This window comes from Oncorhynchus mykiss, chromosome 25 (assembly GCF_057628025.1).
Source record: "Oncorhynchus mykiss isolate SJ-2025 chromosome 25, ASM5762802v1, whole genome shotgun sequence".
NCBI lineage: Eukaryota > Metazoa > Chordata > Actinopteri > Salmoniformes > Salmonidae > Oncorhynchus > Oncorhynchus mykiss.
The window spans coordinates 72,664,243-72,680,759 of NC_143046.1; the positions used below are offsets into that span (position 1 = coordinate 72,664,243).

At 42.9% G+C, this 16,517-nt stretch overlaps 1 protein-coding gene across 1 annotated transcript in view; it reads right to left on the bottom strand.

Moving 5' to 3' along the window:
• Positions 1-9,125: 9,125 nt before the first annotated feature.
• LOC110505716 (uncharacterized protein C14orf132) overlaps positions 9,126-16,517 on the bottom strand; it is a 45,437-nt gene continuing 38,045 nt past the window's right edge. Inside the window, exon 2 of the mRNA XM_021585108.3 lies at positions 9,126-11,559. Within this exon, the coding sequence (XP_021440783.1) occupies positions 11,326-11,559 (234 nt within the window). The 3' untranslated portion in view covers positions 9,126-11,325. The remainder of the gene's footprint in view (positions 11,560-16,517) is intronic.

Sequence of the window (16,517 nt, forward strand, 5' to 3'; positions counted from 1 at the left end):
CTTTTTGAAACCGGACACTGTGGTGGGATTAACAACAAGTTTATCTTTAAAATGGTGTAAAATACTTGTATGTTTGAGGAATTCTAATTATGAGATTTCTGTTATTTGAATTTGGCGCCCTGCACTTTCACTGGCTGTTGACATATCGATCCCTTTAGTGGGATCTAAGCAATAAGGCGTTTTTAACTTACACTCTAATACATCAAAAGTGTGAGATAGGAACGGAAAACTCCAGAAAACACAAAACAGCAGAAATGACTGATATCACAAACAATCAATCTCACCTGCTCTCTGTGTGAGTATCAGCTCGACATTAATCACATAGGATAAAAATGGACAGAGCATTATTGTCATTCCGCCAATGTGTTGCCTTTTGAGAAGAGTATTTTGGGCAAAACAAACGTTTAATTTCACCTAATTGAAACATTCTGTCATAAAGAGCACATTTTCAACTTAATAAAAAATATTTTCCCATCTCAAGAGGTTAAATTAAAAAAAGACTATAGTAAGTGCCAAACAAAGTTACTTCTATAAGACTATAGTAAGTGCCAAACAAAGTTACTTCTATTCCCCCAGTCCCTTGTGACTGGGGGAATAGAAGCTTGTTATGTGCAACAGGGTGTGGTAATTATATGCAACCTTCACAAAAACATTTAATTGCTAAAACATGTCCAGCTTGTCTCATGTGCCGAATACAACAGTAGACCTTACAGTGAAATGCTTACTTTCAGGCTCTAACCATGTTATGTTCAACCTGCTCAGTGTTCCACCCCAAAACACCCGAAAATGTCCAAAATGAGTAGAATGATTTGACTATTAGATATTCAATGTCTCTTTTGATAAATATATTTAACTAGGCAGGTCAGTTAATTAAGAACAAATTCTTATTTCCAATGATGGCCCACAATGATGATGAAACTTAGAGACGTTTTGGATTAAGTGTGTTGAAATCTTCCTAGAAATGACACAGGATTGACAAGCCTTTATTCATAGAAACAAATCTGTGGTAGTTATTTTGTTTCCCGTCTGTGCTCTCTGTAGAGGTGCAGCTGCGGGCTGAGGTGCTGGAGAGGTCAGATGAATATTTTCTGAAAGGGCTGCCTCGTCATAAATCCACCTCTCTTTTGAAGGACATTTTCCGTTTGGGTTGACTGACAGAGATAGATACTGTACCTTCTCAACCCTGAGAGCAGAGAGCTGCAGCCAGCGACTTTTACCAGGTGCATATTCACATTCACATTCTAAGAATATGGCCCAGGCTTTTTGAGTGACATACAGACATTGCTGAGCTCATACACTATATATACAAAAGTATGTGGACACCCCTTCAAGTGAGTGGATTCGGCTATTTCAGCCACATCCCATTTCTGACAGGTGTATAAAATCGAGCACACAGCCAAGCAAACTCCATAGACAAACATTGGCAGTGGAATGGCCTTACTGAAGAGCTCAGTGACTTTCAACCTGACACCTTCATAGGATATCACCTTTCCATCAACTCAGTTTGTAAAATTTCTGCCTTGCTAGAGCTGCCCTGGTCAGCTGTAAGTCCTATTGTGAAGTGGAAAAATCTAGGAGCAACAATGGCTCAGCCACGAAGTGGTAGGCCAGACAAGCTCACAAAACGGGGCAGCCGAATGCCAAACTGCTTCTAGAAGTAACGTCAGCACACAAACTGTTCGTCGGGAGCTTCATGAAATGGGTTTTCATGGCCGAGCAGCTGTACACAAGTCTAAGATCACCATGTGCAATGCCAAGCGTAATGCTCGCCGGACTGGAGTGGCGTAAAGCTCGCTGGACTCTGGAGCAGTGTAAATGCGTTCTCTGGAGTGATGAATCACTCTTCACCATCTGAAAGTCCAACGGACTAATCTGGGCCTGGCAGATGCCAGGATAATGCTACCGGCCCCAATGCATAGTGCTAACTGTAAAGTTTGGTGGATGAGGAATAATGGTCTGGGGCTGTTTTTTGTGGTTTGGGCTAGGCCCCTTAGTTCCAGGCGAAATCTTAACTCTTTACAATGACATTTTGGACGATTCTGTGCTTCAAACTTTGTGTCAACAGTTTGGGGAAGGCCATTTCCTGTTTCAGCATGACAATTCCTCTGTGCAAAAAGTGAAGTCCATAAAGAAATGTTTTGTTGAGATTGATGTGGAAGAACTTGACTGGCCTGCACAGAGCCCTGGCCTCAACCCCATCGAACACATTTGGGATGAAAAGGGTACGCCGACCGCGAGCCAGGCCTAATCACCCAACATCAGTGCCCAACCTCACTAATGCTCTTGTGGCTGAATGGAAGCAAGTCCCTGCAGCAATTTCCCAACATCTAGTGGAAAGCCTTCCCACAAGAGTGGAGGCTGTTAATGCAGCAAAGGAGGGACCAACTCCATATTCATGGCCATGCTTTTTGAATGATATGTTTGATGAGCAGGTATCCACATACTTTTGATCACGTAGTGTATCAATGACCAATTTAAATGATGCAGTCTCAATGGGCATGGGGGAAGGAAATGGCTAGAGTGGCAGTGGGATACACAAAAAAAGAATCCCATTCCATTCCCTCTTTCTCCCTCTCTCTGTTATAGCTGGCACATCATTTACCATTACTTGAGTTTGGGAGAAAATAAGCAGAGCTTAATGTAGAAATGGATTAGAACTCCCTCTTGTGTTTTTTTTACCCACCCCCTTTCTCCCCAATTTCGATCTTGTCTCAACTCCCCAATGGGCTCAGGAGAGGCGAAGATGGAGTCATGCATCCTCCGAAACATGACCCGCCTAACTGTGCTCCTTAACACCAGCCAGCTTAACCCAGAAGCCAATGTGTCGGAAACACAGTTTCCGACCAGAGTAAGCCTGCAGGCACCTGGACAACCACAAGGAGTCGCTAGGGCGCGATGAGACAAGTAAAGTCCCCCCGGCCAAACCCTCCCCTAACCCGGACGCTGGGCCAATTGTATGCCGTCCTATGTGACTCCCGGCTATGACTGTTTATGGCACAGCCCGGGAATGAATCCGGGTCTGTAGTGTTTTTAATGACAGTACAAAATCTGTCCCCAGACAAATTCATCATGAGAGAATCTTTCAATTAATGTAGGCCAAATCTGTCTCAGAGGGATAAATGACCTAATTGGATCTATTTGAAAACACATCTTCAGTTGACTTCTCCATGTCCAACTTTGCAAAGCATGTAATTAATCATGAATAATTCTGTTTAGCACCATTATAATTCAACATTTTCAACGCGGCAGTGGAGGCTTCAGCTCTTTATCTATAACACGTTCATAAGATTTGACATGAGCCAGCAATCTGGTAATGACGAGGGCCATTTTTCTGGGTGAAAATATGGAGCCTCGGAAATGACAGCCAAGGGCTAAAGGTCTAACTCTAGTACTGTACCTCTCACTGTTGCTTTGCACCACACCTGAAAGTAATCCAGTTTTGCCATCCATCCATCCATCCATCCACCCACTCACCCAAACCCCTCCTCTCAATCCCCTGACACACTTCATCATCAAGTATGGCTCCATTCCGGTCCAACTCTCGATTAAAAAACTGACAGGCAGCTGTCAGTAAAACACCAAGCCATCGTACCGAACAATGACTTCATCACTTCTGCCTATTCAAGCAGTTAACTGTAATAACATTTATCATACGCACGTCAAGGCGGATTATAGATTATGCAACTGCCAACACAATTACAACTCCTCTGGCACACTGTGAAACATTTCCTGTTGCTTTTAATCATTCTGACTATTCAACACCATGGCATTAAGATTCAAATTTCCAGTCAATGCAGCACAATGCTAGTTATAACTCTGGCTGGGCGAAAGGAGGGAGGGGTTGACAGGTGAAACCCCTCTGTGGATGATGATGGTGACAGGTCCTGTGGGATCAGGATCCAGTAATGGGATTCAGTTGTTACCCCAACTCAGGGAGGTTAAGGGTCAGAGAGAGAGAGAGAGAGAGAGAAAAAAGGCTGTGACCCAAATCGTACTCTATTCCCTATTTAGTGCACTACTTTTGACCAGGGTCTTTAGGCTGGTAAAAAGTAGTGCACTATATAGGGAATAGGGTGTCATTTGGGACACAGACAAACTCAGGCCATTAATCCAGAGCCACTTACCTCATTCACTTGTCCCAGTGTTTTAATGGTGAAGGCATGAGGTGAACTCATGCCCTCCTCCACTCACCTGGGGCTGCCATTCAATCAGGAGCTCCGGTCAGAGCTCTCCACCAACACTGCCAGGTCAGGTCAATGTTGTACTACTGCCTGATTGCACGTAATGAGTCTGGGGAGCCCTGAATGGGAGTCAGTGTCAAGTGTTTGAATTCAGCCTCCTGATATTCAAATCAAAGTTTATTTGTCTCGTGCCGAATACAACAGTAGACCTTACAGTGAAATGCTTACTTTCAGGCTCTAACCAATAGTGCAAAAAAAATTATTAGGTGAACAATAGGTAAGTAAAGAAATAAAACAACAGTAAAAAGACAGGCTATATACAGTAGAGAGGCTACATACAGACACGGGTTAGTCAGGCTGATTTGAGGTAGTATGTACATGTAGATATGGTTAAAGTGACTATGCATATATGATGAACAGAGAGTAGCAGTAGTGTAAAAGAAGGATGGTGGGTGGCGGGTGGTGGGACACAATGCAGATAGCCCGGTTAGCCAATGTGCGGGAGCACTGGGTGGTCGGCACAATTGAGGTAGTATGTACATGAATGTATAGTTAAAGTTACTATGCATATATGATAAACAGAGAGTAGCAGCAGCGTTAAAAGAGGGGTTGGGGGGAGGGACACAATGCAAATAGTCCGGGTAGCCATTTGATTACCTGTTTAGGAGTCTTATGGCTTGGGGGTAAAAACTGTTGAGAAGCCTTTTTGTCCTAGACTTTGCACTTCAGTACAGCTTGACATGCGGTAGTAGAGAGAACAGTCTATGACTGGGGTGGCTGGGGTTTTTAATATTTTTTAGGGCCTTCCTCTGACACCGCCTGGTTTAGAGGTCATGGATGGCAGGCAGCTTAGCCCCAGTGATGTACTGGGCTGTACGCACTGCCCTCTGTAGTGCCTTGCGGTCAGATGCCGAGCAATTGCCGTACAGGGCAGTGATGCAACCAGTCAGGATGCTCGCAATGTTGCAGCTGTAGAACCTTTTGAGGATCTCAGAACCCATGCCAAATCTTTTTCGTTTCCTGAGGGGGAATAGGCTTTGTCATGCCCTCTTCATGACTGTCTTGGTGTGTTTGGACCAATCTAGTTTGTTGTTGATGTGGACACCAAGGAACTTAAAGCTCTCAACCTGCTCCACTACAGACCCATCGATGAGAATGGGGAAGTGCTCGGTCCTCCATTTCCTGTATTCCACAATCATCTCTTTAGTCTTGGTTACTTTGAGGGATAGTTTGTTATTCTGGCACCACCCGGCCAGGTCTCTGACCCCCTCCCTATAGGCTGTCTCGTTGTTGTCGTTGTTGCCGTTGTTGCCGGTCGTTGTTGCCGTTGTTGCCGGTCGTTGTGTCATCTGCAAACTTAATGATGGTGTTGGAGTCGTGCATGGCCTTGCAGTCGTGGGTGAACAGGGAGTATCCTTCTTGTTTGGCCCTGTCCGGGGGTATCATCAGATGGGGCCACAGTGTCTCCTGACCCCTCCTGTCTCAGCCTACAGTATTTATGCTGCAGTAGTTTGTGTCGGGGGGCTAGGGTCAGTTTGTTATATCTGGAGTACTTCTCCTGTCTTATCCGGTGTCCTGTGTGAATTTAAGTATGCTCTCTCTAATTCTCTTTCTTTCTCTCTCTCGGAGGACCTGAGCCTCCTCAGGACTACCTGGCATGATGACTCCGTGCTATCCCCAGTCCACCTCGCCGTTCTGCTGCTCCAGTTTCAACTGTTTTGCCTGCGGCTATGGAATCCTGACCTGTTCACCGGACGTGCTACCTGTCCCAGACCTATTATTTGACCATGCTTGTCATTTATGAACATTTGAACATCTTGGCCATGTTCTGTTATAATCTCCACCCGGCACAGCCAGAAGAGGACTGGCCACCCCTCATAGCCTGGTTCCTCTCTAGGTTTCTTCCTAGGTTTTGGCCTTTCTAGGGAGTTTTTCCTAGCCAACGTGCTTCAACACCTGCATTGCTTGCTGTTTGGGGTTTTAGGCTGGGTTTCTGTACAGCACTTTGAGATATCAGCTGATGTACGTAGGGCTACATAAATACATTTGATTTGAGTACAGGAGGGGACTGAGCACACACTCTTGGGGAGCTCTAGTGTTGAGTATCAGATGTGTTGCAACCTACCTTCACCACCTGGGGGCGGCCCGTCAGGAAGTCCAGGATCCAGTTGCAGATGGAGATGTTTAGTCCCAGGATCCTTAGCTTAGTGATGAGCTTTGAGGGTACTATGGTGTTGAACGCTGAGTTGTAGTCATTGATTAGCATTCTCACATAAGTGTTCCTTTTGTCCAGGTGGGAAAGGACAGTGTGGAGTGCAATAGAGAATGCATCATCTGTGGATCTGGATAAATTAGTAGCAGATACTGTGCCTGTGTACAGTATGCTGTCTACTATACAGTATACTATACCTGTCTCTACATTTGAGATCTAGAATAGAGGGAGTGTATTGACTATGCTGTAAAAAAAGTATGTGGAAACTGAGATTGATTTGCGGTGTGTCCGTGCCTTTTCCCCCAGTTTCCCTGACAGAGTGGGTTTGAGAAGGAGGCCTGGAAATGGGATCCAGAGACAACAAGGGTGAGTAACGCCTCATTATGATGGGAGCTAAATAATACTGTAAGCCTCCTCATGCCCACGTTACAACCCACTCACAACCTCAGCAACAAGAAACACATTGATGATAATGATCTGAAAATACATGAATCACTTCTTCCTGGGAGCAGAGTTGTATGGTAGGGCATATGTATGTAACATAGCATACACATGTTAATATATGATTATGTGATGTCACTTGTAGCTTCAGCAGTGCGGCTGTGGGGAGGAAAGAGAAAAAACCCCTGTGCTTCTGAACTATCTCTGAGCTGACACAGTTTGACAAGATGTGTCCGAGGCATTTGGCACACATTAGCATATTCAACACCTCACTGCTGAGCTGTCAGCCGGGATTGGACAGGAGAGAGCTGGAGTGGTGCACCCTGGGACAACAAGGGGGGTTTCCTGGCAGCATGCACTCAGACCTCCTCCACTACTATACCTTCAGACAGATTCATCTAACCCAAGGCTCAAATTAACCCACATTATTATCTACTATTAATCCACTATGGGAGCACTGTGGTGAGCAGCCTCATCAGCAACAAACACACTGTGGTGGATGAAGTAGAGTAGACAAAGCTGAATGCCATACACGTACACCTGCAAGCACCATCATTATCATCTATTAACATAGATTAGCATTCGCCAGGTCAATGGTTATCGTCTTCATCTGACTGGTTCTAAAGGGGCTTTTGAGGGAATGGAACTGGCGAGTATGGCTAGCCTTCTGGGTGTTTCTCCACACTGTGTGGGTAGATTTATACAGTGCAGTGTGAGGACCAGCAACGGGTTAAAACGACTTTACTCCTCCACTTCCTTTCCTTATGATGTGGATTTTGAAAAGCCCGTGGCTGTGTGAGGCTGAAGCAGATGCAGATATTAAGTAGACTGACTGACTGACTGTAGCGGTCGGGGGAGGACATTCAGATTACCCAGGCATGGAGGGGTCTTAGGAATGAAGTTGCAGGGCATTGTGGGGGTGATCTCTTAATACTTTTCATCTGTGCTAATTTCTGACCTGGCATCAAATGGATTTTCTACAGCACCTTGAGCATAAAGGTCTCTCTACCAGAGACCTAGTCAGAGTCTAGTCAGAGGGACTCTAATCGTACAGCCTTATAACAATATGTAATGTACTTGAGTAGTATGTACTTGAATGGCAAATCTATTGTTTCAGATGTGCTGTTAACACATCTGAGTTAAAGGGTAATTAGTGACATGACAATGTTATTTTTGCATAGCTGTAAACAATTTCATGTTAACACAATTTACAATTATGTTCCTATTCCTAATTATATGAATGACTACTACTCAGCCTAGCCAATATCCAGAGTCTACTATAAAGACATCTATTACAACAAAGTAAAACGAGGCAACTTCTCCAATTTTCAGTGAAGGAATGACAGTGGATCTCATCTAGACATAGATATATACAACCTGTGCCTGTGTAAGAGTGAGTGATGGTACAATGCTTGTCTTGCATCAATCTCACCTGGGGGCACAGTATCCACTAGCAATCAGTGCCAGTGCGTATACCTTCAGTAGGAAGCAGTTTAAGTGCATATACCTTCAGTAGGAAGCAGTTTCAGTGCATACACCTTCAGTAGGGAGCAGTACCAGTGCATATACCTTCAGTAGGGAGCAGTTTCAGTGCATATACCTTCAGTAGGAAGCAGGGCCAGTGCATAGACCTTCAGTAGGGAGCAGTTTCAGTGCATAGACCTTTAGTAGGGAGCAGTACCAGTGCATATACCTTCAGTAGGGAGCAGTTTCAGTGCATATACCTTCAGTAGGGAGCAGTTTCAGTGCATATACCTTCAGTACGAAGCAGTTTCAGTGCATAGACCTTCAGTAGGGAGCAGTACCAGTGCATATACCTTCAGTAGGAAGCAGTGCCAGTGCATATACCTTCAGTAGGAAGCAGTGCCAGTACATATACCTTCAGTAGGGAGCAGTGCCAGTGCATATACCTTCAGTAGGATGCAGTGCCAGAAGTTTGTCTCTGAGAACAAATGCATCATCTGTCAGGCTTGTGTCCTACAAACACACTGAAAAGCCTATCTCTACTAATGTGATATATTGTGTTATGCATAGGGTATGGGTTTCATTCAATCCGTATCGCAGAAGTTCAGTGCAATAGTGCGCTTGACATTTTAAGGTAATTTCCAATTGAGCCGACATACCGTATGCAGCATTTACCGTGATTGCGGTCTCCGTGAACACAGGAACATTGCCTTTAAATGTCAATCGTGATTGCCACTGTACAGTGTTAAAGTAAAACTTCTGTTGATGCGTTTCCCTGTTGGATTGAATGGGACATTTTTCATGCAATAAGGAGTTATGTAGACATATACAGCAATCCTGAAACTTTAATAGTAATAGATGTTCTTACAAAAAATAAGATTGTGTAATTTATGTGAATTACAACATTGCTAAACACTCACACATTCACCTGTTATTAGAAAATAAAGTAACGGTCTTTGGAAGACCTTATCTCAACATTATATTATTACCTCCTAATTTGGGGATTTAAATATTACAATTTGTTGGAAGTTCTATCATAGTTGGGTAATGTAAGTAAGTTATTTGCGTAGGTTGTAGAAATACCAATATGTACAGTGTATACCATGACATGAGAAACCCTCTACAACCTTTTACAGTAGATAGTCTTACTACAAAGTCTTCTTTTATCAAGATCACATAAGAAATATAATTGAATACTAACGGCCCCTACCCAGATCCTTAAATAGGTTATCGATAACACTATGTGATGCCCTGTAGCTTAAAATAATATATCATGTTACATAAAGATGTCAAAAAGGTTGATGGAATACATTTTCCCACTGGGCACACACTGGTTGAATCAACGTTGTTTTAGTTTCAATGACGTCTGTGCACAGTGGGTTGACATTCTGCATCAGCTCAAGAGTGGGGGTTGTATACACAAGAAAATGGCTATTCACTTCAGCATCCGAATGTTATTCATAATTCCTTAGATAGTGTGGCTGATATAACTCACTGGCTATAACAGAGAACTTGGCTCAAATAGATGTTTATTACTCTCGCTCAGATAATTACACTTACAGCTTATGAGGCAAGCCAGACAACATTCAAGAACAACCGTCTCCTTGAAAGAAGACAAAAGAAAATCAAGAAAGGAGCGACTCTTTCCTGTATCAGCTCTACTCAGCGGAACAGAAAGCTTAGAGGCTGAGATTGAGCATGTTTTTATCAAACCATCACATTTACCAAGCAATCTCCATCATCATTTCGTGGGTATTGTTTGCTCTTTTCAGTTCCGTTCTAGACAGAAATCAGTCAATCATTTTGATACAAACTCATAGAACTGTCACTGTGATAACCTAAAGAAATGATCTCCCTGACATCCATGTACACTAGAATGTGTGTTGTGGTGACACCAGGGGCCTCGCTCGCGTCTTGAAAAGAGCCTGTTAATATTCTCAATTAAGGGACGTGGATTAATCGCCATTGTAACTGTCTTTGGACATACTGCAGCACAAAGCTATTTCACTGAACAGTTCAGAATGTAAATAACCCAGCTTGAAGGAAACAGATAGAAAAACGCCCAGCCTTTCTATTACCCCACTTATTTAGATCATACTGCATGTAAAGACTCCAAAGAAGGTAGCTAAATAACAATTAAGATTTGACAAAATAAAGCTGTACAGTATTTTTCCTGCTCATGTAAACTGTGCTTATATCTTTCAAGTCTGCCTCGGTTGTATATATAGGTTTGTTGTAAAAAAGTGAAATGGCATTGATAGATGTATTGTTTAGTGTAATAAATAATGTTTTCAGAATAAGAATTTTCTGTTGTGATCAGAGTAAATTAGACGGTGAGTGATTGTCTTTATTGGACCATAAACTGGTGTGGCATTGCTAAAGAAACTGAGAAGCAATAACAGTTGGTGGATCCAAAAGGATGATGCAGGAATGTTTCATTAAAGCCAGTGTCCGTTGGTCCATTTTCTGTCGATATTACAAAGGAAAGCTAATACTTTGAGCCTTCCTTTGGCAGAACAGATAACAGGCTGTAAGAAGCTGAGCACATGGCTAATGCAGAAGTAATCCCAGAGTCCCATAAATGTTTTAAGAGTCACGTCTCTGTTCATCCCAATAATTAAGCAGCACTCCTCTTAATTGCCTCTCTTCTATCTGGGGGACATTTTAAGATGGTCCAGTTCACCTTGTATGTATCTGTAAGCCCCTTCAGCCCCACAATGCAACACAACAACATTCAGGAGCATGATGTCCACTGAAAATTAGGCAACTAAAGTTGAAAATACCCTTCTGCCTCCAGTTGAACTTGCGTACTGTGTGTACTGTTCGTGTCCTGAAACTTTAGGATTTTTCTATTGAAAGTGAATGATGCTAAAGCTTCAACTATAGAACCCCCACACTATACCCAGCATCCGCATCCCAGAGCCCTTTGATAATTCAGTATGTGATATTTGTCCTTTGTCTTTTATCACGCTCCCCCATGGGGAGGCTCTCTAATTTTTGGCTAGGTAGGCATCAAGGAGAGATGGATCAGAAGGTGAATGCGTAGACCACTCCCACCACCACAATGTTGCCGATAGTAGCGATGATGGCAATCCAGAGCCAGATGGCATCACTGGACGAGGACTGGTCATCCTGCTGGGCCTGGGCTGAGGCAGCCGCAGAGGCAGCGTGGACGCTGGCCGAGGAGTTGAAGAGCGAGTGGTCGGCACTGTAGTTGTCATTGGGTGAGGAGTCCATGAAGGCCCCTGTCATGACTGGGATCTGGAGGAGAGGGAGGAAGCGAGGGAGAGAAGGAGAGAGATAGAGAATTAGAGAAGATTGAAAGGTGTTATTTTATTTCATATACAGTGTAGAGCTCTTTGCCAATAGGTACTGGTACATCGATCTAACATTACAATAAAGTCCCTTATCCTGTGAGTAGGATTTGTTCTTGGGCCCTACATTAGCAAGTTAAAGCAGAACAGTATATAAAAATAAATAGTGAACATGATATCACTGCATATTGTTGCAAATGGGAACAAGGTTTCTCACTTGTTTGGGTGGATCCCTCCTGAGCACACACAGGCGAGTTCCTACCCTGGGAAATAGGGCTTAATTAACATCAAATTAATATTTAATCTGTGGGAAGTGAGATTTTTTTATTGATTTAACCTTTATTTAACTAGGCAAGTCAGTTAAGAACAAATTCTTACTTACAATGACAGCCAGTGGGTTAACTGCCTTGTTCAGGGGCAGAACGACAGATTTTTACCTTGTCAGCTCGGGGATTCGATCTAGCAACCTTTCGGTTACTGGCCCAACGCTCTAACCTCTAGGCTACCTGCCGCCACTGATTTATTGCTTGGGACAATTAGAAGCCCTAAGAAGGCTGCTGGTTGGCAGAAAGATGGAGAGTATCTGTACTGCATGTAGTGTAGGAAGCTGAGGTGTGCCTGAGAACATAATAGCTCTCAAACTAGAAAACAGACTCTTCATCTCCTCGGAGGGCTGTCAAAATAACCATGCTAAAAATACATTTGGATGAGATGATGTGGAGCAGTTGCACTATATACACCAAAACACTCTCACCCTCTCTCCGCTGGTGCTCAAACGAACACACACACACAATAATTAATTGAAACAAAAACACACACACGCTCCTTTGAGGTCTTTCCTCGCACACAGGGAAATGTCTTTTTGAAAAGCATTCCTCTGCTCACCAGCCATTGGCCTCGGTAGTGAATAATGACATGACACATCCAATTATGTGCCAGTTAGTCCTCATGAGCATGATGGGAGCGGACATCCATGTATGGGGGAAGTAGCCCGGGAGTCCCTAACCCCACTTAGTGATCACTCAGCCAGAAGTAAATACTGAGGTTGGCTGATGGATGGATGGAATACTGATCTACAGCGGTTTGATCCCATCAGAATGTGTGATGGGATGTCTGTTTGATGTGTATGCTATGTACACTACCGTTCAAAAGTTTGGGGTCACTTAGAAATGTCCTTGTATTTGAAAGAAAAGCAAATTTTTTGTACATTAAAATAACATCAAATTGAACAGAAATACAGTGTAGACATTGTTAATGTTGTAAATGACTATTGTAGCTGGAAAAGACTGATTCTACATAGGTGTACAGAGGCCCATTATCAGCAACCATAAAAAGTCTCAATGTCAACAGTGAAGAGGCGACTCCGGGATGCTGGCCTTCTAGGCAGAGTTGCAAAGAAAAATAATGCTTTTTCTTTGCAACTCTGCCTAGAAGGCCAGCATCCCGGAGTCGCCTGTTCACTGACGTTGAGACTGGTGTTTTGCAGGTACTATTTAATGAAGCTGCCAGTTGAGGACTTGTGTGGCGTCTGTTTCTCAAACTAGACACTCTAATGTACTTGTCCTCTTGCTCAGTTGTGCACCGGGGCCTCCCACTCCTCTTTCCATTCTGGTTAGTGCCAGTTTGCAATGGCACGTTGTGTTAGCTACCTTCTGTGAAGGGAGTAGTACACAGCGTTGTACAAGATCTTCAGTTTCTTGGCAATTTCTTTGCATGGAATAGCCTTCAGAACAATAATAGACTGACTTCTTTGTTTCTGTCCATTTTGAGTCTGTAATCAAACCCACAAATGCTGATGCTCCAGATACTCAACTAGTCTAAAGAAGGCCATTTTTATTGCTTCTTTAATCAGGACAACAGTTTTCAGCTGTGCTAACATAATTGCAAAAGAGTTTTCTAATGATCAATTAGCCTTTTAAAATGAAAAACTTGGATTAGCTAACACAATATGTCATTGGAACACAGGAGTGATGGTTGCTGATAATGGGCCTCTGTACGCCTATGTATATATTCCATAAAAAATCTGCCGTTTCCAGCTACAATAGTCATTTACAACATTGACAATGTCTACACTGTATTTCTGATAAATTTGATGTTATTATAATGGACAAAAAAAAAGTTTTTCTTTCAAAACAAGGGCATTTCTAAGTGACCCCAAACTTTTGAACGGTAGTGTATGTATTTTCCACATGCACCTAAGCGTTTCTCCGTAGTGGTAGTAGTAGGTTTCACTGAGCCTAACGAGGAGTGACAAAAATCTAATCGCATAGAGACACATCAAACCCAAACACCCCGATCATGTCTCATTTCAACATAGCCTTGCTTAACATGCAAGAATTGTCAAGGTTTGAAGTAAACACTGGTCCTCTCGTATCACTACTTACCCCAGCCTTATCCAAACCCGCTATTCCCCAATGCACAGGAACACGAGGCCAGCACAGAGAGTGGGAAGCATTAATGGAATGGAAAGAGAGAAACCCTGGTATGGGGCATCCCCAAGTGGGCAATGAGGGCCATATCCAATCCATTTAATGTCAGGAAACCGATACCAGTAAACCTGCATGGGCGTGAGGCTGCGTAATAGAGCTAGTCCTCTAGTCGCTGACCAGGGCCAGGCTCAGAGGAACCAAACACTGGGCAGAACTTTCCTGACCCTGCTTAAGGGTAACGGAACTGCTGGCTAAATGGCCATAGCTGGATCTATTTTAACATTACGAGCAGTTTATTAGTGCTATATCGGATAATACCAAACATAACCATTTTGCATGGTCAATGTAATATCTACAATACACTATAGAGTACAAACTATTGCTAGGTCTATAGCTAGGTAGTGTAGCGCTATAGGAAACCATACCAGTGCCGTACACCTGCTATCACACCCTGATAAATGCGGCCCATCTGTTCCTGGGATCATGCCATGATGAGGGCCCAATTAAAGTAAGCGTTATGTAGAATGTTCTGTAATTGCATCCCATTAGGATATAACCACCAGGAAGTGCTCTTTATAATGGCCGACCCCCCCCCCCCCCCCAAAAAAAAAAAAAAAACACTCAACTGTTGAGGAGCAATGAATACATCATTTCTGCTGTACTTTATCATCTGGTCATCTGGAATCGACTTCAGGTAGACAACAAATGGATAGCATGAGCAAATTATGTCACCTCAAATTATGTCACAGAACAATAGATTTGGCCTCTTCCATTGTGTATTGACTAAGACCAGGTGGAATTTTACCTCAGTCCACCACGGTTCTGTTCTGCCGTCCAGATTTACAACTCGAGTCTCTTTGATGTTATTTTTCTCTGCGGCCCAGCAGCATTTCATAGTAAATCTTTAACTCAATAGAATGCGTGTAGCACAGTGATCCAGCCCAGCCACCTACATCATGTTCACACTCAATCTTGCATTTCAATCAGTGGAGACTGCAGAGTGGAGGATATACATATATATATATATAAAAAAAAGTAATAATAATAATAATATATATATATATACCATAATAATGGCCGGAATGGAGGAAATGGAATGGCATGTGTTTGATGTATTTGATACCAATCCACCAATTCCGCTCCAGCCTTTACCAAGAGCATGTCCTCCCCAAGTAATGTGCCACTAACCTCCTGTGTCAATATATAGTGTTTCTGCAGCTTCGTACACATGGTTAGCTAACACTTTACTGCAGGGTACACAACTACTATTTGAGAATATGCGGTCACACAAATTTCCTAGATTGCAAAGGTCCGGATGAATATTGTCATTTATCGGCATAGTAACAAACCCCCACCTCGCAACCCATGCGACCCCAAATTGTTCAAACCCCTCTTGTTGGCAGAGATCAACTTTTGCCATTCTAAAGCTAATTTCCTGCAATTCTACAAATTCTGCCATGTGATCTGTGTTCATATGAAACCTGAGTGACTGAACAAAACAATGGGTGCCCCCTGAGGGTCAAGGCAACTGGGGATGTAATCTGACCATGATAACTAAAGATTTAGATAGCTGGTTAGCCTAATTGACCTATTTAGCTAACATCGGCAGTAGTTGATCAACTGGAAATTTCTGACTGGTTTTAAATAGCCCTAGTGAATGACTGCCAATGCACTACCACATTTTGAAATTGCACCTTGTGCATTCTACTATTACAACTCTCAACAGCAGTACGTTGAAAGCCCGACTGAGTTATTTTTTAGCCGACACTAATGGCGACAGCTAGTCTTCCTGGTGTCCGACATAATATATTAACCCTGTTCTGGGTCTGGATCCTCACCTGTTGAGTATGGCTGCTTTACTATGTAGTATTGTACTGTATTTTTTCTCTTGACCCATAAGATTTGGCCAGACTGTGTAATTTAATTTTATGCAATTCAATGCCTCTAATCTTAGTGTGACATTTTAAACTATCTCTGCACTCTTCTTGTATAGCCCTTTGAGATTAGAATTAAATTCCCTTCACTTCTTTTAGAAGTATGTTTAATTTAAATCACATACAAATATAAAAGAAAAATAAATTCACGTAACACAGTTATCAGGAAACGCCGATCATCAATCAAGTTGAAAGTAATTTACTTTCACAGCTGGGATTCCAGTGATGGTGATGAGTGGAACCTTCCATTTACAAAATACCAGTCCCTCGTTGGTGATGAGCATTGGTAATTGTCAGTTGCATGATCAACTCAATGAAAAATGTAAATGCACAAACAACAAAAGGTGATTTCCCATTCTAGCCAGCTGAGAGGGAAGCCAATGCCTGACTCTTAGCACACACAGAAGATCATCTTTGATTAAGACTTCACTGTTATATGGGTGCAGTGTGTTTGGTGTGTGTGTGCGTGCGTGCGAGTGTGACATCTGGACAGTTATCCTTGTTCCAGTGTCTAACTCCTGACACGTGTTACTCTGTGTCTG